At 44.1% G+C, this 26,035-nt stretch overlaps 1 protein-coding gene across 1 annotated transcript; it reads left to right on the forward strand.

Moving 5' to 3' along the window:
- The first annotated feature begins 1,256 nt into the window (after positions 1 to 1,256).
- LOC144124023 (uncharacterized) lies at positions 1,257 to 25,108 on the forward strand. The gene is made up of 6 exons (XM_077656702.1): positions 1,257 to 1,299; positions 3,726 to 3,832; positions 12,240 to 12,305; positions 13,896 to 13,970; positions 17,768 to 17,821; positions 24,999 to 25,108. The coding sequence occupies exons 1-6, from the start codon at positions 1,257 to 1,259 to the stop codon at positions 25,098 to 25,100; spliced, it is 447 nt and encodes a 148-aa protein (XP_077512828.1). The 3' UTR covers positions 25,101 to 25,108.
- Positions 25,109 to 26,035: the final 927 nt, after the last annotated feature.

A 26,035-nucleotide genomic window follows, 5' to 3' on the forward strand; every position in this document is an offset into this window, starting at 1 on the left:
CCCCGATCAAAACGCACGAAAGAATTTGCTGGAAAAATTTCTGTCGTGCGACACAACTCTGTGTCGAGCGACAAGCGCTCTGGTCGTGCGTTGTGTCGCGCGACAGAGCCTCGTGTCTTCGTTTCTGTCGCACGACTAAGGCGTCATTAGTGGGATACGTTAATATTCCGCTGTATAAAAACATTTGTAAGAAAATTCTGGCAAGGTGTGGGTTCAGGCTAATTGCTAATTCATTTTGGTAAGCTATTTCGTGACACTTCTCTGTCTCTTTTCTTGTCTTCGTCTTCGTCGTTTTCTACCCGCGATGTTGTCAATAAGGCAATTTTCTTTTGGGGCATTATTTTTTTAATTCGAAGACTTTCCGAGTGGCATATACATGAATGGGTTGATTTAGGAATTTTAAAGTGTTAAGTTTGGTAAACTCGCTGTCGATCTTTGTATGTTTACTGCGGTTCTGTCATACTGATGAGTTTTAACTCCAGCCGTAGGCGAGTGGTTTCTTTCCTACAGCCTACTTGCAAATGCACAGGCGTTCTCAGCGCTGCTGACCGCGATTCTTACGGCATATTGTGTTTTGCAATTGGTATAAGTCTTTAGGACAGCTTTTTGTTTCGTTTCACGCCTGTTTCTGTTACTGTTGACCGTTTACGGAACGCTTACCGATTGTGTGCTCTTGGTCAAAGATAGGTATACAACCGGCGCGTTTTTTTTTTCATGTAGCCAGTTCATCAATTCCGGTGTGATTTTTGTTATTGCACGCATTGTTGGAGTATTTATGGATTGGTTTCACTCGCTTTGTAGTCTAAGCTCTCGCATAATTCCGAGCAGCCAGCGCACAGCATGAAGGAAAATGACTGATTGAAACTGCATCTACAACCAGTAAAAAGCACTGGAAGCACCTGTGAAGTCTGCAGGCTTTACCTACAGTCACGGTCACTTTCAGCTGTCTACATATACCTTGTCTTTCCAGCCGGACCGATCCATCAGCTGTGTCATCAATAGCTGCTTCACTCAGCGTTTAGAGCATCCTTCGTCTATTGCTTCGTGTATTTCACGCTTCAGCAGTGTAAACACACTTTCTGGAAACTCTGACAGCAGTCGGCTTTCACTGCTTGCCATTTGCCACGCGAAGAAAGGCTCTCCGAGAAAAAAACAAAAGAAAGGTCAAGGACAAGCAGAAGCAGCGGGCGGGGAAAAAAACTATGAGAAGAAGCCTTCAGTGGAGCTGTTTGCTCCTGCTCTGGTTAAATCCTGCGATGCCGCAACGCGGAAAATTTGCCATCTGCGGGAAGAGTCGAGGTGAGTGCTTATTCTTGGTAGTTTTCTTGCCAGTAAGGTTATATTGCGTGGAAAAAGCAAGCATCACAGCGAATTGGCGTACTATTATTGGCTAACGCTTCAACAGCAAAAATCGAATTGCAGTTTTAACTCCTAACGGTGTTTGTCTAATATCAGTGGCGGTGTAACTAAGCTAATAGACTCATTGCATCAGAACCGGGTTTTATTGTAATTCATAATACAACACAACATCAACGAGATTATCAGAAGTAGGCCCCGTAGTCACACTCTACTGGGACCTCCTATGATAATAATAAAAAGGTCGTACGTACCTAAATATCGTTACCAGCTAGAAATAAAACCTAATAAACAATTGTGTAGTTATCTCTTTCGGCAGTGGTACAGTTAATAAAAAAGCTATATCCAAAGATACAAGAGCTTACGCAGGAAATAACAATGAATGCAGGAGTTACATTTGAACAGTGTTGCTTATGCCGAAACTGGCGGAAACACAAAGTAATCGCGCAATATTACAGAAAGAACCAGGAACCTACAAATTCAGAAAATGGATTGAACGCATCAATAAGCATTGCGTACACATAAATTATATGATTTAATTTTTTTGTAACCACATAGAATTTAAAGTTTAAAAAGAAAAGGCAAGACATAGGCAACGTACAAAAACGCCATAACACTCTCCCAAATTGTACTACATCCTTACATTATTACCAGTGCAAGTGAGTAGACAGCTTAACAAAAAAACAATTTTAACACATGAATAAAGACATGATCTTGACATACTAACAGGTTGCACTATGCATTCCGCCAGACTACACATTTCGACCCCAACAAATACATGACAACGAATTTGAAAAATTACAGCGCGGAAAACGGGGACTTCAAGGGTAGAAAACAAAGGACAAGCGCTGACTCTACACTAAAGTTTAATCACAGCAAACAGGCAAATATAAGCGAACAAGCAACAACCAAACATTAAAACCACAAGGCACATGCACTATTTTGGATCAAGATAGGCAACCTCACTGCCACGCAGGAGCAGGGATGGTTTGCTGACGCACAATCTTGATTTCTTTCTTATCTTGCATGCTTCTACGATTTCTCTGGTCAATTGATCGGGGTGTTTGTACAATATGTCACTGTAATACAAGGCAGGAAAACATGATTTACGCTCTCGGCAATGATCAACTAAATTCGTGAGCGGTTAGAATCTAATGAGTTTAGATGTTCTCTCAGACGTGTGTTAATACACAGTCCTGTTTGATCAATGTAAATTTGACCACAGGACAGCTGTATTTTGTACACCACGCCCTCAGAGCACGGTAAAATGTTCTTATCATGCTTAATGCCACAAGACACTACAGATTTTTTAGGATTGGGAGCCTTATTTTCAACAATTGAACAAATTTTATTGAGCTTATTTGGTGCCGAAAATCTATATCAACTTCATACCTATGGGCCACATATTTAAGACCATGAGACCCTTGACGTCCCCGTTTTCGACGCTGTATTTTTTCAAATATGTATCAACAACTCGCCCGCCTTGCTATAGTATTGAATGACAACGAAGACATAGCCACAAAGCCATAAAATAAACAATGACCAAAATGAGAATCAATTAGGTTAACAACGCCCGAAGATCGGCATTGCTGCACTTATCGATGTCAATGCATTTAGCAAAGAGACGGTTGAGCAGTACAGGAAGATAATATCGACACATCTGTTACCCGTAGTTCGTGGTGTGTTAAGTTGTCTGTATGCGTTATCAGCCAAACGTTACTTATATCTGAGGACCAGACATGAAAGTTCGTTGCATCCGAGGTAGCATACTTAGGTTCGTTATAGCTGAGATTAACACATAAAAGTTTGTTATATCTGCGATTAACATACTTAAGTTCGTTATATCAGAGGTCTCATACTAAGTTTCGTTTCTCCGAGGTTGACCCACGAAAGGTCATTATATTTGAGCAGCAATACTAAGCTGCTTTATATCCAAAGTTGTATGCCAAGTTCGTTCATATCCCGCTGAACAGGTTGCCACCTGCCCGCTGTTGCAGGTGGGCTACCTGCCACTTGCTACTGAATGACGGTGCTCGCCATTTCCGCTTGCAGACACCCTTCTAATGGTAACGCATTAATGAGCGCATTAATGGTGGTAACGCATGGGTTCGTGCTCCGTCCTGTGAGTGTACTTCCTTTCTTCTGTGCTAATCCCGTAAAGTGTAGCGCAGAATAAGCATTCAATGAGCGAGTAGAGTGTGGGTTAAATAAATTTTCAGAAATAGAGGCCCAAGTAGAAAAGCCTGAAATCGCGAGTTCGCGCACCAAGAGCTCACAAAAGACGGTAGGGCGTAAAGTTATCGAATTACGGCTGCGTCTTCCCGGAGCACCTAAAAGTATTCGATACTAAGTGGCTGATTTTCGAACAGGTATCTTGACAGCTTCTAGAAGCGCTGAATTCGCCAGCAAGTTTATGCACAAGTGCGGCAGAACCATGATACTGAGGTTCCCCTTCACATCATCGATCCTCACGAAGGTAAGATAATGACGCAACCTTCGGTAGATTTTCTTCTTTCAAAAATATTCAATAATAATGCAGTACAATGAATTTATTATTCCAGGAGTGTATTTAGTGGCTACAATTTCTCACCTGCCTTGGTCACATATTTTTGTCCGTCTGGTTCCCGTCCATCCACAACATTGGAAACACGTGCAAATAAAATACACAGAAGAAAATTAGATGTCTATGAGACTACAACCCACGCGTTTTAGGTGCTAAGCTAACGTCCTAAGCAGTCTGCTACTGCCGCAAGGTTGCACTTCATGTTTTTTTGAAGAGCGTTAGCTCTTACTCATTACGTTTTGAGATTTCGCGGGGTCTGCTACCACCCTGAGATCCCAGCGCCATCTGAGATAGCAACTACTCATAACGTTTCGAGATTTCACGGTGTCTGCTACCACCATGAGATCTTAGCACAATGTGCGGCAGCAACTAGAAAGCAGCACATCTCTCATTGAGACTTGTAGCGCCATCTATAATAGCATTATAGTAACAACCACCTGCTGAAGGTCAATGATGACGTCGCGGTTCAATATGGTGGATAAAGGTGGAACTATTTAAGTATGGCGTCAGGGGACCAAATGGCGGCATAGTTTCGGTTTCTAAAATCCAAGATGGCGGCCAATAAAATTGGCTTTGCCCTCCCATTTTTTTCCCCTTACCCCTCATTAGGAGGTCAGGGGACGAAATGGCGACATAGTCTCCGTTTCTCAACTCCAAGATGGTGGCCATTAAAAATATCGCATAACTGGTAGGAAAACTGTCCCGTTACGGGAACGCTACGTCTGTATACATTCGTTCCGCTATATATATACTCCGACAACGAGGGGCACACATCCGGGGACCGTTGTGTACCGAATTCGGTAGGAAAATAAAACCCTATGGGTTGTGTCATAGAAATAAAACCACAAATAAATAATAGGTAAGCATTGTATACATGCAGTTACTAATAGAAGCACTACCATATCGCACCGCGAGCCGAATTCTAGGCTCACCTTGACCCCCCAAATGCAGCAAATTCCGTTTGGGACGTATCGTGAGGGGGTGCAACTCGATAACGTATAGACGTGCATTTTAATTTATCTGATAGATGCCGCTAGGCGTCGATCGCTCCACTAGGCGACGTGCGTGCACGCGTAGCCAAGCATGGTGGCAATCCACCCCGTTTCAAGGGGGACGCTCTTATATTCCATCCATCCACCCGTAATGAGTCTCCCTCGGGAGCTCCCCTCAGATGCGCTCCTTTCGCCGATACGTTCACTACCACAGTGTGTTTGAAGGACATGGATGTACCTCCCTTTAATCTCATTCATATCAATTCCAGTAAGCCAAACAGCAAACGCTCTTTACTTCAACGTCCTCCAGACGGTGGCGGCCTTTTATCTTTATTTTTATAGTTATAGTGCGAAAGCACTACTTCACGAATTCCAGAAACCTCCCATAACATAACACAATCGTGTTAGGAGTGGTCACTGCAATAATTATTCAACAAAGCAGCTCAAGTTGATTACTTGCGTACCGTGGGGGCAAGCCGCGCAGATATTTTTACCATTCTTCTGATAATATATTGGCCGCTTTGGTTAAAGGTCTCGAGCACATCATACGCTTGTGGATCTCCGAGGTGTCTTATCGCCTCTCTCTGAGGACCTCTGAGGCATTGATCGAGCACGATACCACCGCGGCACTTGACCTTACTGTGCTCGCGTCCTTGATGATTGAAGCGGCGCCGCAGATGCCTGAAGGTGGGCAAGCGTTTTTCTTCTCTCGTGGGCTTCCCTCAAATGAAACATTGGCCTACAGGTGTGTGTGTTCTCCACAGAAAACTACACAGGTGGCAGGATTAGTTTAAATCAAGTGAATTATCGATGCAGTAATACAATGCGCTGCAGTGGTGATCACAAGAAAATAGGAAGGATCGATTGCCTGCGGCAACAGGAACACGAAGAGAACGCGGTGGCGGACCGTCACAATTTGTCCACTTACTCGACCGACATCGCATTAACTGCCATGCAACTGCAAACGCGAAAGGGGGAGGCGCCACTCCACATAAGAATTAGCCTTGTGGCGTACACACGCGGTTGCAGTGTGTGCTACGCGATCGTATTGCACGTTCCCATCCAAGCGCATCACAGCTGTGGAGTTGTAGTGGCTTGTGAGGTAAATGTCCCAAGGCTGTACATAGAGTATGCGCAACGCCGTGTTGCAGGGCTCCGGGAAAAAACAACAGAATTTAGATATTCATACGGTGGTTAAAAAATAATCGGTATTATCCATCGCCTACGGTGAAAGGAGGGGCCACACCGGTGGGCCATCAATATATGTGCACTTATTCGGCCGATGTCATGTAATCGTAGTTAACGTTGCATTCAAAAGGCAACAGGGGCTAAGAACGGCAGTGCGTTACCATATTGGCTGTACCACCCGTACGCCCGTGCGAAAACTCAAATTTCACCCCCTGGGGTTCATAACCACACACCAACACTGCGAAATGCGTTCTCAAATTTCGCCCCAATGGATAAGCGGCGACGTTCAATCCGCGACATTAAGGTCAGCAGCCCAGCGCCGAAGCCACCGAAACACCACGGGAAGCGAAAATCAAATGTTTTTGTTTATTGAGTTCAACATCCCAAAGCGCCTTAGGCTAGGGCTCCGAATAATTTCCATCGCCGGGGGTTCATTAACATACACTGACATCACACAGTACACGGGCACCGAGAATTTTTCCTCCATAGAGATGCGACCGCCGCGGCCGAGATCAAACCCACGTATTTCGGTACAGCAGCTGAGCACTGTAACCACTCTGCCACCACGGCGGCGAAGAAGAAGAAAGTATCAGAAAAGTGTGACCACCTCGCACGACAGAAGCAGGGAGAGTGCTGAGCATAGCACAGCATTCAAACATGAGAAAAATGGGGTGGATTCGTTTTTTTTCTTCATTTTTATTTTCACTTTGTTTACTGCAAATTATTTGCTCTCGGCAGGTTGTAGTCTAGAAATGAACAGCGCGTTTTTGCGCGCTTGACTTTTTTTTTTTTTATTCGAGAAGTGTGCCATGAGGCATAAGTTGAAAAAGGAAAGGGGGGAAGGAATGCACGGGATTGAAAGTTAAAAGAAGGAGTGAAGAACCGTTGCGCTGAGGTAGTCGCAGAGGTTGTTAAACGCTTGACTTAACGCTACGCATACATGCTGCTTTTTCTCCAAAGCGCGAGCGTGCGCGCATTACAAGTTTCTTTCACAACGGCGTTCAAGAGTGAGCGAAGGAAGCACGAGCTGGCGTGTGAAACAAGTTTCTTTAGACTGCAGGCAATGCAGGTAAACACAAGTCAGCAAGAAAACTAATCGGCGCTGTTCACTGGTGTCTGCTGCGCCCTCTGGCCCGGGTTGTCTGCACCTCTATAGTATTTGAGAGGGCGATGGGCTATGGGCGAAGTTTTAATAATGTGATAGCATTAGAGTCGCCGCCATGTCAATGCTCCGCCAATGTCCGAGACGAACTTTCCTATTTGGTCCAGACAGGGATGACATAACACGCGACTCGTAAGTCATCCGCAGCCAGTCATTCGCGAGGTTTTTTGGGAGGAACTTTGCCTACTTCTTCAATTGTTACGTCCCATCGTATCACTAACGAATGTGGTTTGGGAAGAAGTCCATCAGGTTTCGGGCGCCTCACAAGCAGCACACTCGGCCACAGAACCCGAGGCAACGGGTTGTGCTGGCGCCGTACGCAACCAAATGAGTCCCATCATTCCATGCCAGGAGCCTTATTTTTCGCTCAAGCACCAAAGTCACCCCCCCGCCCCTGTTTCAGAAGCTTCTCCAATGACTTGAGCAGGGTGTGTTGCTGGGCGAGTTGGTTTGAGATTCTGAACACTCAAGCGCTGGCAGACGACGGACGAATGGAGGACTAAACAGTGCTCTGAAAAAAAGTGCCACAATTGGGCTTCTACTGCAGGAGGTGGATTTACGGTCTCTTGACGGTGGAACTTATCTCTGATCCGTCAAGGTAACTGTTGTCAAGGACCTTTTCCCAAGCACCTCACCCGAGAAGAGCCGAGCACAAGCCGGGGGAAACCTTGCACCCATTAGAAAGTAGGTGGGTACTCGGTGACACTGGGGATCGAGCCCAGCACCTCCCGAATGCGAGGCGGATGCTTTACCACAAGGCCACGCTTCTGTAAGGCAATGGTTTGGTTCAAGACCCTTTTCCCGAGACTCTCACCCCAGAAGAGCCGAGCACCAGGCCGGGGGAAACCTTTACCTATTAGAAAACCGGTAGGTCCCCGGCGGTACAGAGGATCGAACCCAGCACCTCCCGAATGCGAGGCGGATGCTCTACCGCAAGGCCACGGTCAAGGCGACGTCAGCAGGGGACTGAACGAGGGATTCAATGTGGACAGCCGGTGGAATCACTTTTTAGCGCCTCATGAAATTAAACAAAGCTCATTTATTTCCTGACTGCGAAAGGAAATCATAATGATTTGCATTATACTCTTTCTTAGCGCGGGAGACAGTGCGCTTAAAAGTTTCTGCAACATACTTATAATCCAACCTTTTTGGGCATTGATTTATGAGAAGTTTCTTCCAAGCTGCTTTCCGTCGTCTATATGCACGCGTGCACTCAGCATTCCACCAATTGTTCGCGATTGCAACCATGGTTCCCTTAACCAAAAATTCAGACTTTTGCCTTGCATGGTCCAGTACTGAACATAGATGTGCAGCCATGCACTCGGCACTTCTCTCCGGCATGGGTCGGAAATGATTATGAGAGCTGAGTTCAGCGTGTCTTTAAAGCAATTGTAATTTATTAACGTGCGCTGATGTCGCTCGGAAAGAGTTAATTTACACGCAAACTTGAAACTAATCGGTAGATGATCAATGTTTGTTGCACAGTCAACAGGCGCCCAAGACGTAACCGAGACTCCTGGGGAGGAAAAAGTTAAATCTAAGGCAGAGCAACATTGGCCCCGTACAAATGTAGGCAATCCGGAATTGTTGCAGATCAAGTTCCTGTCAGAAGGCCAATAAAATACTCTAGAACAAAAGCTGTCCATTTTTAACCCCCATGTCACATGGTGCGAATTGAAGTCTCCGAGAAATAAAGCCTGAGAACGGCTACTAGACATGAGTGAGTCAAGGGGCCGAGTGTCATGCACACCTGACTGGAAACAGGCATTAGCTACCGTAAAGGGCTGTTGACCTGGAACACTTAGGTAAACCGCACGGATTTCACACTCACTGAGCACATATTGGAAAGGAATGTATGCCCTGTGAAAAAACTTTGTAGAGATTAGCACTAACAACCCTCCCCCTCGTGTTGACCGGCCAAGCCGGAACGGACGGTAATTTTTAAGACGGTAATTTAAATCTGTTGTTAGTCATGTTTCCTGTAATGCAATTAAATCTGGTAGAAGTTGATTGCATAGGCAATTTAAATCTGTTGAAGCTGGGAATACAGAACCGCAATTCCACTGGAGTACACTTAAGAACCCTATCTTGGCGGGAGTGCCGCAGCCTCGAGAGCCTTTTCTAGAATCCTGGTCTTAGGATTTTAACTACCGTTATTTTTCTTTTTCTTCGACTGGGGGCAAGATGGACCTGCAATATTTAAAGGAGACCCACTTTGTTTCTGGGCGCGGATATCTGACACCATATCCACACAGTCCATAGAGGATGCGTCCATAACGCTGTTCGAAAGAGAGACTTCAGTAGTCTTTTCTTGCTCATATTGTTTTTGGCCTTGTGGGGCGCAATTGATGACCACAGAAGGAGGAGCAGCTTTCGAAGCCAAAGAAGGCAAGAGTGGTGGGCACCTGTAGCAGATTGGTCATCTGGGTAGCTATGACCTGAGAAATTCACGCGGATGCGGTTTCCATAATGCGATTCATTGCATTTGCCACCGCTTTCTCAACTGCCGCTCTGATAGCCTAGGACCAACTGGCATCCATTATGGGTGGGCATTTGGCGGCCACACTAGAGTAGCCTCAGGCTATCTCCGTGACTGCGGCATAAGCTTCTCTCAGCGTGCATCTGCGTTTGTCCATAAGCTCGAGCACCTGAACTTCTTGTGCTCGTGCAGGACAGTCAGGCGAATCAGCAGGGTGAGCACCACTACACAAACAACATTTCTCGTGCTGTTCAGGACATTCCTCTCTGCAATGACGTTCCCCACAGGCACAGCAGCGTAAGGCCGATTTACAGGCATTGCCGCTGTTTCCAAATCTCCAGCAGTTTTAACATTGAAGGGGCCGAGAGTTAAAAGCATCTACTCGAAACACTAATGGCCACACCTTTATCTCTGACGGGCAGAATATTCCTGCAAATGTGGCTCTGACGGACTCCGTAGAATTTTTTACTCCGTCGGCCATTCTGCTGCATCGATGGACAGCAATCACTCCTGCAGACGAGAGGTTCTCAAGCGTTTCCATAGGGCTCAATCGAGAGTCGACCCCTCGGACCAAGCCCTATGCGCCCCCAGTGCGCTCACCGGCTGGTTGACGAAGGACGTACACTTTAGCAGGTCTTCTATACACTCATTATCCGGTGACCTGCTCAAAATACCACCCCTGCCAAACTGCCGGACATCAGTAATGCCCATGTAGTGTTCCGATGTGGATTGAATAGCCGCGTGTACTGCCTCCGGGCTGTTCAGTCGGATCTCGCCTTCATCGGATGGCACTAAAGCGACCGGAATGCTGGAAACGCCACTGCAAAAAAAAAAAAAACAGATAAATTGAAAGCTGGCCTTGAGTAAGAGAGGCCGGCCAAGGGGAAAACCCCTGGCCGGGAGATGAAGTTGACATTAAGCCTTCTTCCCGCACCCAGTCACCCTAGAACAGGAGCAAGCAGGCACAGGCAAGAAGGAGAAATTGAGCACGCTAGCGCAACACCGCCAGGTACTTAGCCGCTACCCCGCCAGTTATGATGTTTTTGTTGTTGCTACCCTCGTACAATGGCACATGCCCACATAGGGGGATTGGCCAAGGATTGGGGGGCACAGAGAGTTTTTCAGATAAATATTTCCTGGACGAAAATAAAATGAATGCTGGGGAGAGAGAGAGAAAGAGAAAGACAGAAAGGCAGAGGAGTTAATCAGGCAGCACCCGGTATGCTACACTGCACGTGGAAAGGAGAACGGAGGGAGAGATAGAAACGGGAGAGAACAAAGGGATATGATCACTTTTCCACATGTCCGTTGGCCGTTACATCCAGGTTACACAAGGCACACACTGATAGTTCACAACCTTGCACTCAGTCCTAAGTCCTTCAAGAACTTGGAAAGTGCCTTCAAAGCTGTCCTCGGCGATGAAGGCTTACTCCAAGGACCCAGAATCTTTGCTTCGGTAAGGGGCCAAAGGTCTAAACGGCTGGGGAAGAAAGAAGTAAACAAAAAGGAATAGCGAAATGAAACGGAAAATTATAACGCACGCAGGAGATCGAGACTGATGTTTATAGCCGAGTGGTTAAATTATAATGAAAATAGTAAGAATAAAAGTTATATTGAGAAAAAATTACCAAGGTAGCCGATTTGATACCATTAAAAAATTTTGAACGGCGGTATAAACAGACTTGTGGCTGCACCCAAGTATGGTGGCTTCAAACGACAATATGACTGGGCTGCTCAAATAAAGGCCAAGCAGTTGTAGTGGTTTCTCTAAAAACCGTCTTGACATCATGGTGTACCGGCGACAAAACAACAAAAAATGGTGTGTGGTTTCGTGCTCACCACAGAATACGCATACGGGATGGTTCACCTCATGGAGACGGCTTTTCTTCGCCGTCGAAGCTCGGCAGACGCAAGCTACTCTTTAAATGCACTGTTTGTTCAGAGTTTAGCAGCCTAACTTAAAGTATATGTGAATATTAGAAAAGCAAGGATGCTGGCTCACTGATGGGCGTAGTGTACGTTGGAAACATAATGATTTTCTGCGGTATTTTTGCAGGTTCCTAAAAATGCCCAATAAATTTTTAACGCGTGTTTTCTTATTTTTACAAGGATAGATTTTATATTATGCGTATTCATCATCGTCACCCTTACGCGCTTGCATGCACCACCAAACCTCTACCCCCAAACCGCACAGAGAAAAGATAGACAACAAAATCTCTCTTCCTTAGCTACTCTGACGTGGTTGCTAGTATCTAGAGAAGGCGAACTTGGGCAACCGTTTCTCAGCTAGAAAGGCTAAATCCCCTCTCCTCCACTCAGACACGGATCCGCACAATCACTAATCAGCTACTGCGGTTATTTGTGTTTTGTTCAGTTCGGCTGCAGTACAGTCATGCATGGCCTGATCCTTGTATTATTCATTTCGAAATCGGGCAAGCGCTGATCTCTCGTCGTTGCCTCAGGGTAAGTTGCTGTACTTATTTTTCTTTTGTGTTACAGATCGCACAAAAAACTTGCATCGGGATGAGATTTTGCTATGCATACTATGAAGCCGAGTTAAAAAAGGTAATGCGTTGGAGAGTGGCTTCTAATTCACTGCTCTTCTCTCTGGAAAATGTAAATTGAAGGAAGATGTGATGACGTGTTGCAGTGGGTAGACTTGTAAAAACTATGACCAAAAGAATATCTGCAGAGCAAAGCCTGCAGGCGTTCAAAAAAGGCATTCTCTTTGAAACTATGAAAAACTGAAAATAATGTTTAAGCTTGTGTAACATCCATGGTCGTTTTCATAGCCGCTTTGAAAATTGCTTATTTCTCTATAGTGTGGAAAGCGGCGCATTGCCGCAAAGCGAAAACTCCACCGGTAAGCACAGGAGGTCTCAATTTCAGCAGCGGCAACCTGAAAATTGAGCGCCTTGAAAGGCTGTTCCCAGCATGCAGTATCTCGGGGCTGCTAACCTTCGTCCGCACGGCTGCCGTTTTGCTGTTCCCGTTACTGTGTCGCAGTTTGGATATGACGGTTGCTCATCAATGATGTGGCTGAGCACAAAGCATTTTATTAATATAATCTACCTTCTTGTCATTGCAAAGTTGGTTTCCTCCTTCGAATGTATTATTTATTTATTTATTTATTTATTTATGTATTTATGTATTTATGTATTTATTCATTTATTTATTTATTTATTTATTTATTTATTTATTTATTTATTTATTTATTTATTTATTTATTTATTTATTTATTTATTACATACTGCAGACCCTAGGGTCCAAGCAAAGGGGCATTAGTATATATACAGATAATAATGAACAAAACAGGAACAAACAAGTACATATTTATACGTTTTCGTCACACTGCCGTCAGCAAACCATGGTTCCAGTCCGGTACTCTCCGAGGAAAAAAGGAAAGCTTATACGTATCAGTGCGAGCATAATAGGGTGTGTGAGTCAGGATGATGATGTCTTGTGAGGCTCGTTAATGCAGGCGTTATATAAGGTGATTTATTCATTTGAAGTTTGTTGTTAAGAAGGAGGGAAAGGAATTCAAGTCTTAACTGCTTTCGACGTGATTCAAAAGTGGGTATACAATTGTCTGCCATGATTTTTTAATAAGGTGCATTGCGAGCCCTCATCTTTCAGCTTTCCTCCCCTTACAGTTGGTACAAGTTTTTTAACCCTACCACCCTAATAGAAACTTGGGAGACCCAACAAAAAAGCAGGAAAAGATACCGAATTGAAAGCTGCTATATCTTGAAATCACAAACCACCGTACTTACAGGATCAAAACTCTTATCACGGCAACGTTAACTGCATGAAGTTAAAAAATGATCTTCGTTGGACAAGAGGTGGCCTATGTGCGACATTGAAAGAGAAATTGGCGATGAAATGATCTGGCGTAATATATTTCAGTATTTTCTTCATTCATGACATTGTGCTTGCAGCAGTCAGCTTAAAACCATATTCCGAAATCCCATTTTTCTGACATGTTTTAGTTACAGGTTTTGCTCAATATTGCATATTTTAAAGCGTCTATTCTCACTTTATGGACTCGCGCTGTCATGTTCACCTATGAGAATTTCGCGTATTCTCCCTGTTGCCTTGTGTATGAAGGGGCTGCCTAGCTACCTTTGGTTTGCGCTGCATTTTTTTTTCGCGCAGAATGCGAGAGCACACAAAGAGTCCGTACGGGAGTGCGTACTCAACGGCACAGTCGTCCTTCGTGCAGTAGTGCCCGTAAGTACGCCCGCTTCCACATTGATTCTGCGAGGTTGATTTTTTTCTCTGTATGCTACTTCAGGAAAAGGCGCTTCTTCAGATAAGTGCCTTCAGATATCTTTCGTTCATCTAAAAACGGGTGCTGCTTGGAACGCCTTAAATATTTCCAGCGGTTTAAGTTGAGGAACCTCTGCGTCCCTTACTAGTGCGCGCGTCAGAAAATGGAGACATAATCGCTAGCAGAAACGAACATATACAAAGGACGAGGAAAGAGCAGGAGGAACCCTAGACACTAATTGTTCACTGAAGAAACAGGCACGAACAGCTAAATACACAAGATGCACATATATTATTTATGAAGTTTATTATTAAGCACACAAGATATTATTTCGTGCATTCAGCAATGTGTGCTTAACTTAAATCGAGTTCTTTTTAGATGTCAAACATTTTTTTAACACAATATTTGAGGTAAAGTGAAGGTTTGGTGGCATAAAAATACTATTGTTTCCGGATGTAAAAACGAGCAAATCATGTAACACAGTAGTGATTAACTTAATTTTGATAAATAACATTTTACTATTACCGACGCGTACCAGATTGCAATTAGAAATCTTTAGTCGGCCGTTACTAAAGTCAAATCAGTGTTTAGAATTTTGAAAATGAGATTAACTCGCCGCAATGGCTCCACTGTTTTGAGCCAATTTTCGGGTCATTCAAACAACGCGCGCTTGCAGAGGGCCCCGAGCGGCGTCAATCAAATCATTACACTGTATGACGCTCGTACAACATCACATTAGAGACTTTTAGAATAGGGTGACGCTATCATTTAGGGACATAGGGGAATAGCGGGGGGCCATTGCGCGGGCGCAGGCATGCTGTACAAAATTAGATACCTGCTTCATGTCTGGCTAAAGTGCCGGTTATACTACGCCCTTGTTTAATCACTTCTCAATTACTGCTTACTAATCTGGGGCCCTACTACAAAGTCTAACCTTTACAAATTGATCCTTCTTCAAAAACGAGCTATGCGATGCATCGGAAACCTTAAGCGGCTGGAACACACGGTCCTGGTGTTCCCAAGACATAATTTGCTAAAAATAAACCAGTTATACAAGCTTAAACTTGCTACTCTTATTAGGAACGAAATCATGCGAAATCCATCAGTGTTAGCCAACTTGCGCCAGCCAAGTACTACACTCTATATAACTTTCAAAACAACTTCTCTAGACAACCCGGCATAAGAAAGAGCTGTGCTACACAAACACTGAGGTATATAATCCCTAATTTTCTAAATACTCAGGCATCTTTTCTTGAGATATCGCAGTAAAAGGCTCAAAAATGCCTTCGGAACATATATAGTGTTGAATTCAAAGCACTAAGCGTATATGTTTTGAAAGCCAGCTAAAGTCTGTATTGGATGCTATTTCTTTCTTTTCTTTATTATTTTGTTAGCACTTGCATCATATTGCATAATGTTGTAATCCTTTGCTCGTGTCTGAGCACTGTAATGGTGACAGAGTCTTCGTTCAGGCCGAGAGGCCTTTCGCCCTGTTATCCTAGACCGTTTGTGTCTGAGAGTTCCAAATAAATAAATAAATAAATAAAATAAAGACCCTCCTTCCGGATGTTGCCCTGCGCCTGCGCTGTGGCCCCCCGCTATTCCCTTATGCCCCTAACCGTTAGAATCACTCTATTCTAAAGGTCCCTATTCTCTGCCCCGCCCGGGTTGGAGCAGCGAAGTGTCGACGAGCGAGGCACTGCAGCACGGGCGAGGCTGAGGTTATCGCGCGCCACGCCGGCACGGACTTTCGTGATTTGACTGACTTCGCTTCCCGTCCCCCCCCCCCCCCCCCCCATTGCGCGGTTTTGGAATGGGTAACAGCGTTTACGAAATATTTAGGACTTATATAGCTCTTAATAGCCGCTGGCTGCAAATATTTATTTGCAATAAGGTGCCAATCTGTAACAGTTAAAAAGTTAACATTTATAATTTCGATAATCAGTTTACTGGATAGCATGATTCGCCCGTTTTTTTTACGTTTGCCGCGACAACACTGCTATTGTTACGCCGCAAAACGTGGCTTTTACCTCTAAAACCCTTTCTTTTTAATTTTGGACCTTCTTAAAAACACATCCGGTTTTTGAGTGCGTTTCTAACAGTAATTATAAATCATGTCTAGTCATGGTCTAATCGTCCTCTCGTTTTTCATAAATGTATCTTCACGACCGCTGTTACGCCCCATATTTAAAACAGCAACTAGCCCAGCATTCTGTTTTAAACGCGTAGGAATGCATTTCAGAAGAGTGAATTGCTGGGCGAGTTGGTACATGTTCAAGAGAAACAAACCAGCGAAAAAAGACGCAAGACCGGGAGATGACACACACAGACTGTCGCCGGAATTTCAATTGATTTATTGTTCGTTCCACCACGTATTTAAAGCCACACTTGCGCAAGCGCACATACTGCCACATTCATCAAAGTCCAGACGTCATTACAAGCCAGATCTGTGTGTGTCTTCTCCTGGTCCTGCGTATTTTTTCGCTGTTTTGTTTCTCTTGAATGTATTTCCAACTTTTGAAGCATTTTAATCGGACTTCATTTGAACCCATCGGGTTGACTTATTGTCTACGGCTTTCAGCTCCTGATTTCAAGGTAGCGGGTTCGCTCCTAGCCACAGCCTAGAGTTTTGATGAGATTATACACAAAAACGTCCGTGCTCTTCAGTACCCGGCCCAATGCCGGTTAGCGCACGGTTGATTTAAAAACAGAAACACCCATATCAACAACCGATTTGGCATGCATGCACTGTGGAAATTCTGCTTATATTGTGCGTTGCCTTCTAGCTAGCGAAAAGACCATCAGAAGTTTGCTAAATGCAGCAAGTATTTTCAGCTACCTCGTGCAACTATAAGTCTGTGTGACTAACGGTTTTATCAATTTTAAATAAATACTCAAGAATCACGTGTAGCTGCTAAGGCGCCTAGCTCTTGATGTGCCTCTCAGCATGCAAGCAATGTGAAACAATATGTCACAAATTGCTTGGCGCTAACATAGCCTACATTCCCATTTGACAGGCTTTTATCTATGAGGAACAAACCTAATTGTTTGTCAAATATATGATTATTAGTATTTGCTTCATGTGCGTGTGTGCGTGCGTGCGTGCGTGCGTGTGTGCGTGCGTGCGTGTGCGTGTGTGTGTGTGTGTGTGTGTGTGTGTGTGTGTGTGTGTGTGTGTGTGTGTGTGTGTGTGTTGTGTGTGTGTGTGTGTGTGTGTGTGTGTGTGCGTGCGTGTGTGTGTGTGTGTGTGTGTGCGTGTGTGTGTGTGTGTGCGTGTGTGTGTGTGTGTGCGTGTGTGCGTGTGTGTGTGTGTGTGCGTGTGTGTGTGTGTGCGTGTGTGCGTGTGCGTGTGTGCGTGTGTGTGTGTGTGTGTGTGTGTGTGTGTGTGTGTGTGTGTGTGTGTGTGTGTGTGTGTGTGTGTGTGTGTGTGTGTGTGTGTGTGTGTGTGTGTGTGTGTGTGTGTGTGTGTGTGTGTGTGTGTGTGTGTGCGTGCGCGTGCGGTAGTGGAGGGCTCCGGAAATTTCGACCACCTGGGGTGCTCAGACGTGCACTGACATCGCACAGCACACGGGCCTCTAGAATTTCACCTCCATCGAAATTTGACCGCCGCGGCCGTTATTCAACCCGCATCTTCCGGGTCAGAAGCCGGGTGCTGTAACCACTGAGCCACCGTGACGGCCATTTTTGCCGTAAAAGTGTCCAAGGTACGAGCTCTTATTTATTGCTCATATCCGAATGCACTTTTTTGTCGTTTCAGGAAATGATGCCATTCACAGAGAAAGAGTTCCAGTCAATTTATGCTGCTTTTGCTGTAAGTATAACTACTCAATTTCAGGTATCTAGCTTCAAAGTGTTTATCTTCAGTTAAAATCGCCGTGCAATATGCCTTCTTTATATTTTTCAAGTGAAATTTAGTGATGAAATGTGAAATTTGTCCCCGCTAAAACCAAGAAGTCTCTTTCCGAGCATAGAACTCGCATGCCTCGCTTAGCCGTTTTAATTTAAATCAAACCAAAACACAGAATCATCCTTTTTACAACTTATAAAACGCATTTGATGTAAGCCTATTCCTCCAGACCAGCATGAGCATTAAAAACATCGAATACGCGTCCGCGATTTTAAGCTTGGTTGTTCCAGTTTAAGTGCTAAAGCAAGGGCTCATATACGAATCTACAACTGGCCTGCAAAGCCTCATGCAAGGCCTCTTTAAAAATGGCTGTGGTTAGCTCTGCTTAAACCTGGAGTGAAGCGCTTAGTCGAATTGCAAAGTCAGTCTGTCGCCGCTCCGTTTCGCTGAGCGTTCCTTCTTCATCTTTGTCTTCAGCGGCGCCGCGCCGCCGGCAGCTGCTTCGCACCACGTGACCAGCCACGGCGCCGCCACGCTGAAGGCTCGAAATGCTAGCGTAATGTAGCTCTCGCTACAAAAGGTGTTTCGTCGCCCAAACACAGGGCAAGAGGGACAAGAAGAGCACAGCTTCGGCATTTCCGCGCCAAAGCGACTTTTTTGACTGGATCCCCACATGTCCATGAGCCCATTCATGATAAGCTCTCTTCATAAATTTTTTATTACGGACGGGATGTGACTTTTAGGTATGTGGGAGATTTTAATTTCTTTTATCGGGAAAGCACCATTTCACTGCCAATCCAAAAAAGGCAATATGTGTCTGAAACCTCTCAGATGCCTAGAGAAATAAAATAAATATTGTAGCGAATAAAGTTCGAGCCCGCGGTTGCGCAAACACATCATCTTCGCTGACCACTGCTCGAGAGCGCTATTCTGTCGCCGCAGCAGATTATGTCTAGCATTAAACTGTAATACTCTCCCGCTGTGCACTGCGCATCGTCGTATTCCTCCTTCATCAACTTCCATCTGTGCTCAAAAGTAAGGAACGGAAACGCACGTGACTGGCTTTCTGGGTCAGTGGACACCTCAATCGTGCTTTGAGCTACGTGGCGGTATTGACGTAGAGATGTGCGCTGCTTGCGTTTGCGTTGACAGCGCTTTAAGAGAAACGCGGCACTGGAGCATAGGCCGGCGGCGTTATATGTGTTCAGTGGCGTTGGCGTTGACAACGTTAGACCCGTATTTTGGCCCCTCCGCGTTGGCTCAGTGGTTAGGGCGCTCGACTACTGATCCGGAGTTCCCGGGTTCGAACCCGACCGTGGCGGCTGCGTTTTTATGGAGGAAAAACTCTAAGGCGCCCGTGTGCTGTGCGATGTCAGTGCACGTTAAAGATCCCCAGGTGGTCAAAATTATGCCGGAGCCCTCCACTACGACACCTATTCTTCCTTTCTTCTTTCACTCCCTCCTTTATCCCTTCCCTTACGGCGCGGTTCAGGTGTCCAAAGATATATGAGACACATACTGCGCCATTTCCTTTCCCCAAAAAACCAACTATTATTATTATTATTGTTCCGTATTTTGAGGGAAAAAAAGGCGCATAACTGCCTCCCCGGGTCAGTGGACGCTTCAATCGCGCTTTCAGGCACGTGACGATTGTATCCACCTACATGAAACTGCTTTTGCACAATATTTTGTGCTTAGCAATGCTAAACCGTGAGCGATACTTTAGGTCGCCCACCTTTCGACCACCTACGCAACAAATGTTTGACACATTTGAACGCGCTGCAGTTCTCTCCTCAGTCGATTCAGTTAATAATGTTTTTCTCAGACTCCGCATCAAGCATGAAAATGTAGTTCAATTAAAAGTTACCCAATTAAAATACTTTACGGGCTCTTAACCAGGTTAATTCTGAAGTTTAGAAGCTTTTGTCATGATCGATTAGCAGTTATTTGAACGCCCACATAATAGTCAGCGGGGAATGCTTCCTAAGATGCACTAAGATGTTAATCAAATAAGTGTAAGAACCTCCACGTATCCGCTGGATCAATATTATTTCGTATTTATTAGCACCGAGGTGCATTCGGCAGAAGTGGCGCAAGTTAACAGTGCAGTGAAGGTGAAGTTAGCGGACGAAAGCATCTAAGCCAAAGTATATTCCTGGACAAATGGCACAACCGCGTGCCAATGCAACATATGTAAAAATCGTGTTTGACAGCTGATTAATAGGATTAGCCATCAGAGGGAAGCCGAGTACTCTACACCGAACAAAACAGCGGAATAAAAAGTGAAGCAGTGAATAGTTACGATATGAATTCGGTAAGGAAGAGTTTAAATCCAGGCCTCTGACTTAGGGCCAAACTTAAATTTAGTTACTTTTAAATGTAAGAGCTCGTGATTGAAGAAATATAAAGTGTTGGGAGATGTAATGAGTATTCTGTCGGTGTAGCATTCACTGTCAACAAGGAAGGTAATTTCGTTATGAAACTCTATTAGCTGTGCTTTGCAAGAAAATAATTAATGTAAATATTTCTGATGTGTTGTGACAGGGATACTGACGCGAGAAGTAACGCGTTCAATATATAAAACGCTCCAATAATTTTCACCAAACGGCAGTTATTTGGCTTTATGAAGATAGAAGGCTTAATGCTAATAATTCAAAAAAGAACCACCTAAGGCACCTTCCATTCGCTGGATAACGCGCTGGTCACTTTATAGTAAGAAATATCTGGGATAAATAGTGTAGGAAATACGTATGAGTTTCGCTTTAAACTTTAAAACGATTGTAGCATCACGTTCGCATCAGAAGTCAAGCGTAGCATGGTGCGGCAGGAAGTAAGGTAGATGGATGAGATTTGTAACTTTCCGAGAATAACCTGGCACAGGCCGCAAGAGGGGGCTTTGTCCTACGATAGACGTGGCTAGCTAGGATAATGAAGAAGCTAATGAACGTTGTTATAATTACGTGTGCGTGGTAAGGAAATGTTATAGCTTTTCAGAAAACTGAGAAGTTGAAAGGAGTAAATCGGCACAAGGTCCACGGGAGAGAAGCAGGTGGGTTTCTTCGGACGTATGCATGTTTCGCCGTATGCATGTGGCCGGCACATGCTTTTCCGTACAAGGTGGAAAGAAGGAAAAAAATTCTTCGGACATATCCTAGCACGCGATTAGCTTATGGGGAAATGCATTTCACGTGAAGACCCCAGGAAACCTTAGAGCATATCTTAACCGTGTGCTGTGCGATGTCAGTGCACGTTAAAGATCCCCAGGTGGTCGCAATTATTTCGGAGCCCTCCACTACGGCACCTATCTCTCCCTTTCTTCTTCTATTCCCTCCTTTATCCCTTCCCTTACGGGGCGGTTCAGGTGTCCAACGATATATGAGACAGATACTACGCCATTTCCTTTCCCCCAAAAAAACAATTATAAAAAACAATTATATATATATACATATATATATATATATATATATATATATATATATATATATATATATATATATATATATATATATATATATATATATATATATATATATATATATATATATATATATATATATATATATAAACCTCAATGCACCTATGTAACCATTCTTTTTCTTATAACTCAATTCGTTTGAACGTTATCGTGATGAGAAACTCGTGATGACACGGGACCGCAAACATAGCCATACAATGCTTAAGCATTAAAAATTCGTTACAGTACATTTAGTTCCGGGTGACAGCTACAATGGATGCATTGTATGATCTGAGGCACTCATCTGACTTTTGTGAGACTTTTTTCAGACGCGATGTCTATTAAGAGGGCATAACTCTAGCATTTCTGTACGTCAGACATCTATTTTAATGTGCCTAAAATTGATGGGCGTTAGCTTTTTTGAAGTAACTTTCTAAAAGGCTTCTGGCTGCAAACGTAAGATGTAAAAATTGCAAATTAATTGCGCTAATTCAGACATCCTACAGCTGTTTTCTTCACCAGAACATGGAAGTCTTAGCTTCAACCATCTGAAACAATGGCTATCACTGGGAGCTATTGTGGGAAATAATAATAATAATAATAATAATAATAATAATAATAATAATAATAATAATAATAATAATAATAATGATAATAATAAAATAACACCTTTATTTTCCATCATTGTGATAAGGGAAGTAGGGAGAAAATCCAGGCAATCGGCTCTCGATTCTACCCCCCCCCCCTAGAAATAATAAAAAAGTGAAAAAACTCATCAGCAGAACAGTGTAGCGTGTACAGAAAATAAAATTGCACTTCACGACACATTACAATCATGGTTGTCAGCACAAGATTCACAGAAACAAAAACGACATTTGCACGAAGCATGGGCTTAAATTTTGTTCGTCAAAAAAAAGAAGCGAGGCCATAATTTACGCAAGAAAAAGAAAAAAACAAAAAAGACCGATTTGGTTTCTATTAGCATCAATATAGTGAGACAAAGTGAAAGTTCAGAGCATTGAGCTTATTTTGCACTGAAGAACTTAGAAGAGACTCAGGAAAACTTATAAAGCTGTTACAGTTTCCATCAGTAGGGCGATAAACAACTGCTATAAGTTGCCTATTAATTATCAAACACAGAACCTCGTAGTCGTTGTGAGCGCATGTAAAGTCTGGCAGCATTTCACCAGTAAGAGTTCACTTAACCATTAATGAAACGCCTCCTCCACGACCTGAAGTTCGATTTAGGAAATAGTAGTTATATGTTGGCAAGCTTAACATATCAGCATTTTCGGTATGCCAAGCCTCCGTTAACATAATAACGTCAAACATGAGGTCAAACTGGCTGAAGAGTATCTCAAGTTGAGCACACTTATTTTTTGCCGGCTGTGTGATCCAGTGCAATAGTTTTTGAGGATTTTTTTCAGTTTGTTCACAAATAGCTTTGAACTCAGATGGAAGAATATAATCCACGCTACCCATGATCAAGAATAGGGGCGATACAACAGTATCTCGCACACACGGACCAACACAAAAAAAAACTAGAAAATATCTTCCAGGTCAGTTTCATTGCGTACTTGCAAAGCATTCTCCACATCCCTCTTTTTAACGTATAGCTTTCCGTTCCTGTGCCATGCGTACTTGTAGTCGTGTTCATGAGCCCATGTTCTGATCTTAGCCAGCAGTGTCCAGTTTTTCTTGGTCAAGTTTTCGACAATATAGCGTGTAGTTCTAGAATCTTTCAATTCAGCTCTCTTTTGAAAGAACTATTCTCTTACAACGTGCCTTGCAAAGTGGACTATCACATCCGGAATTTTATCTTTCGCTCCAGGCAGCTTCTGTGCCGAGACAACATCAGCAGCGGTGTGAGCTGGAAGGTTTAGCTCAGCAGCTACATCGATGACTTTGAACAGGATATTTTCATTTTCAGACACATAAATGCCGTGGAACTCAAGATTGGGCTTCCGGCTTTGCCACTCAAGTGCATCAATCTTTCACCTTATCACATCCGTATCAGAGTCACGTGCTCGCTCTTCAATTCCGTCTATCCGTTTTGTCAGATCAGTTATCTTTCGATCGTGCGTGCGCACGTTTCTCTGGATTTCGTCGTGCATATCAGATATTAGTTGAACGTACTGCTGGATGCTTTCAACTGTGTCTTTGAGTTTGATTAGAGCGTCCAGTTTTTCCTTGATGCCGACCAGCATGTCAACAATGTCAGCATATTGAAACTTCAGCTTGCTACTCTGGCTACCTCTTGATTTTGCTGTCCGGCAAGTTGGGCAACGCCAGGCTTTCCTCCGTGCTTCCCCTTCGCTTTTGAACGTAGACTCAGTTACCTCAGAGCAAGTGCCAAAATGATAGCAATAACCACATTCTGTACGCGACACCCCTTGATCTAAGCATTCCTCGTTACAGGTCAAACATACGACATCGTCAGGAGGTGGCATTTCAGTAATTCTTGCCTTACTGCATACAAAATAAAAAAAAAAGGTGGCAGCAGTGGCAACCGCGGCAGCGCGAAACAAAGAAATATTTGAAATCAAACAGGTGCACACCACTAAGCTGCGCCACTAACCACTAATCACTCACTTAACCAGTGTACCAGAAGAGGGACTTACATTTGAGCCGCAAATCCATACCCGCCGCTGTGGCTTAGTGGTTCGGCCTTTTGGCTACTGGGCTGAAGTTCCCGGGCTCGAACCCGGCCGCGACGGCCATGTTTCAATAGGGAAACGCAAAAGGCGCCCGTGTGCTGCGCGATGGCAGTGCACGTTAATGATCCTCATGTACTCGAAATTATTCCGATTCCTGAACTACGGCACCTCTCACTCTCCTTCTTCGTTCATCCCCACCTTCCTCTCTTCTCTTACCGCGTGGTTCTGGTGTCCACCGAGATGTGCACAATTACTGCGTCATTTCCTTTTCTAAAAAAAAAAAACGCCAACCAACCAATCAGAATCCAGCGTCTATGGCAGGCGATTCTTGCGTTATTTTCGAAGCGGAGTTAAAATTCAGAGCCCTTGTCACGCATATAATCAAATATTATCCTTCATCGCTCCAACGTGTACGCAAATTAATCCAAATGAAGATTAAGAGCAGCCATTTACCTACACCCAGCATCAGACAGCGCCTAGAGCAGTGGACGTCAGAACAGCCTCCAAACAGCCCATTTTCCTCTATATTACAAGATTATCGTTAATATCAGTTTTATTTGGTCTTCCATGGTAAGTTGGTTTTCATTTTATTTCACAATCTTTAGTCAAAAAAAGCGTTTGCTTCTTTCGTTTCGCCATTTAACGTTCAGGTGACTCTTGCTGCATCTTCTTATAACATGTTAAGGGTGCACGCGGGATTAGCCTTATGTTTAATACGATGGCAGTTGATGTTTCATTGTCTTGAAATAAATAAAGATACTTCCTAATACTGTTGCAGAGAGCCAGTGTTTAAGTATACTTTAAAGGTACGCCTTGGCTAGTGCACCTCTCATTACGTTCCCCGGTCCCACATCAAGTGTTGAACTGATTGTTGCATAGTCACGCTGCAGCAAGCTCGCGGACACTTTTTGCAATTTTTCCGCATTTTTAGGAAAAATTTCAGCGAAGCCGTCGGAGTATTTATGAAACCTTTCATCGTAGCGTGCTTTAACTCTCATTACTACTTTTTTTTCTTTGTTTTCACGAACAGCGCTGCTTTCAAGTTGATTTGGTGCCCACGGACGTCTCTGTTATGCTGGGGGCCATCCGATCCATGCTGAAGGCCGCTAATCTGGCTAGTTCAGTGTTCTAAACGAGCATCCATGTACAAGCACAACCCTGCCACTGAAACTGCAGACGATCTTCACGTACATTACTACTAAATTTAATAAACCTCATTAGTGCCAGTAGTATACTCCTTTCTTTCCAACAAGCGGAACACAAGGAGACTTCATGTTTGCAAGAGACAGGGTGATGACAAATGTACACCGATTCGCACTCAGTTGCGGGCTATCAACGTCCAGGTAATTGCATCCAGAGTCTTTGCTGCAGTTGACGCTACGATTGATTGCTTGACTTAAACCGCACAGAAAGAAGTGGCCATATTGTGACGAACTGGTGACTGCGATTCAGAGAGCCGAAAGATATCTAAAATGGCGTCTAAAAAAACTCTTTCTTTGAGCTGACTTGCGCCCGCAGTGAACTGAGTAACTCTGCGGTGGCGTAGCAGCAAGAGTGCTCGGTGGTCGTCGGACAGGATCCCCGCCGCTGCCGCCCATGCTCAAATTAAAGCTGACAGCAAACTTTATAGATAAAGCGCGCAATGTTACTACAACATTCTGGAACGAGGTAGAATCGGCTCCACCTGGATGCGATCTCTCTAGATAAATCTGGTCGCGTCTTGCATCCCCAAAGTGATAAAGCAGCGTGGCGGCAGCATTGAAGAATGAACAAATAAACACTACAAATGTTCGCGGCATTTCTCCCCCCTCAAAGAAGCATCGACTCGATGCTTTAAAACATAAGGTGACTAGAAACAAAAGTGATTATGCAAAATAAACACCGAATGCTGAAACACAGTGTCCGTAATTTTTAGCGCGCATAATACATTCTTAGAGAGACGACATCAACAACTTCTGGTCGAACGCGGCGTCGCTGGGATGCAGTTATTCCGTCAGGGACGACTTATAATCCAGTGTACCAAGACGACGAAGAACTTTGTACGGGCTGAAAAAGCGGCGCAAAGGC

Source organism: Amblyomma americanum, chromosome 3, assembly GCF_052857255.1.
Source record: "Amblyomma americanum isolate KBUSLIRL-KWMA chromosome 3, ASM5285725v1, whole genome shotgun sequence".
Lineage (NCBI taxonomy): Eukaryota > Metazoa > Arthropoda > Arachnida > Ixodida > Ixodidae > Amblyomma > Amblyomma americanum.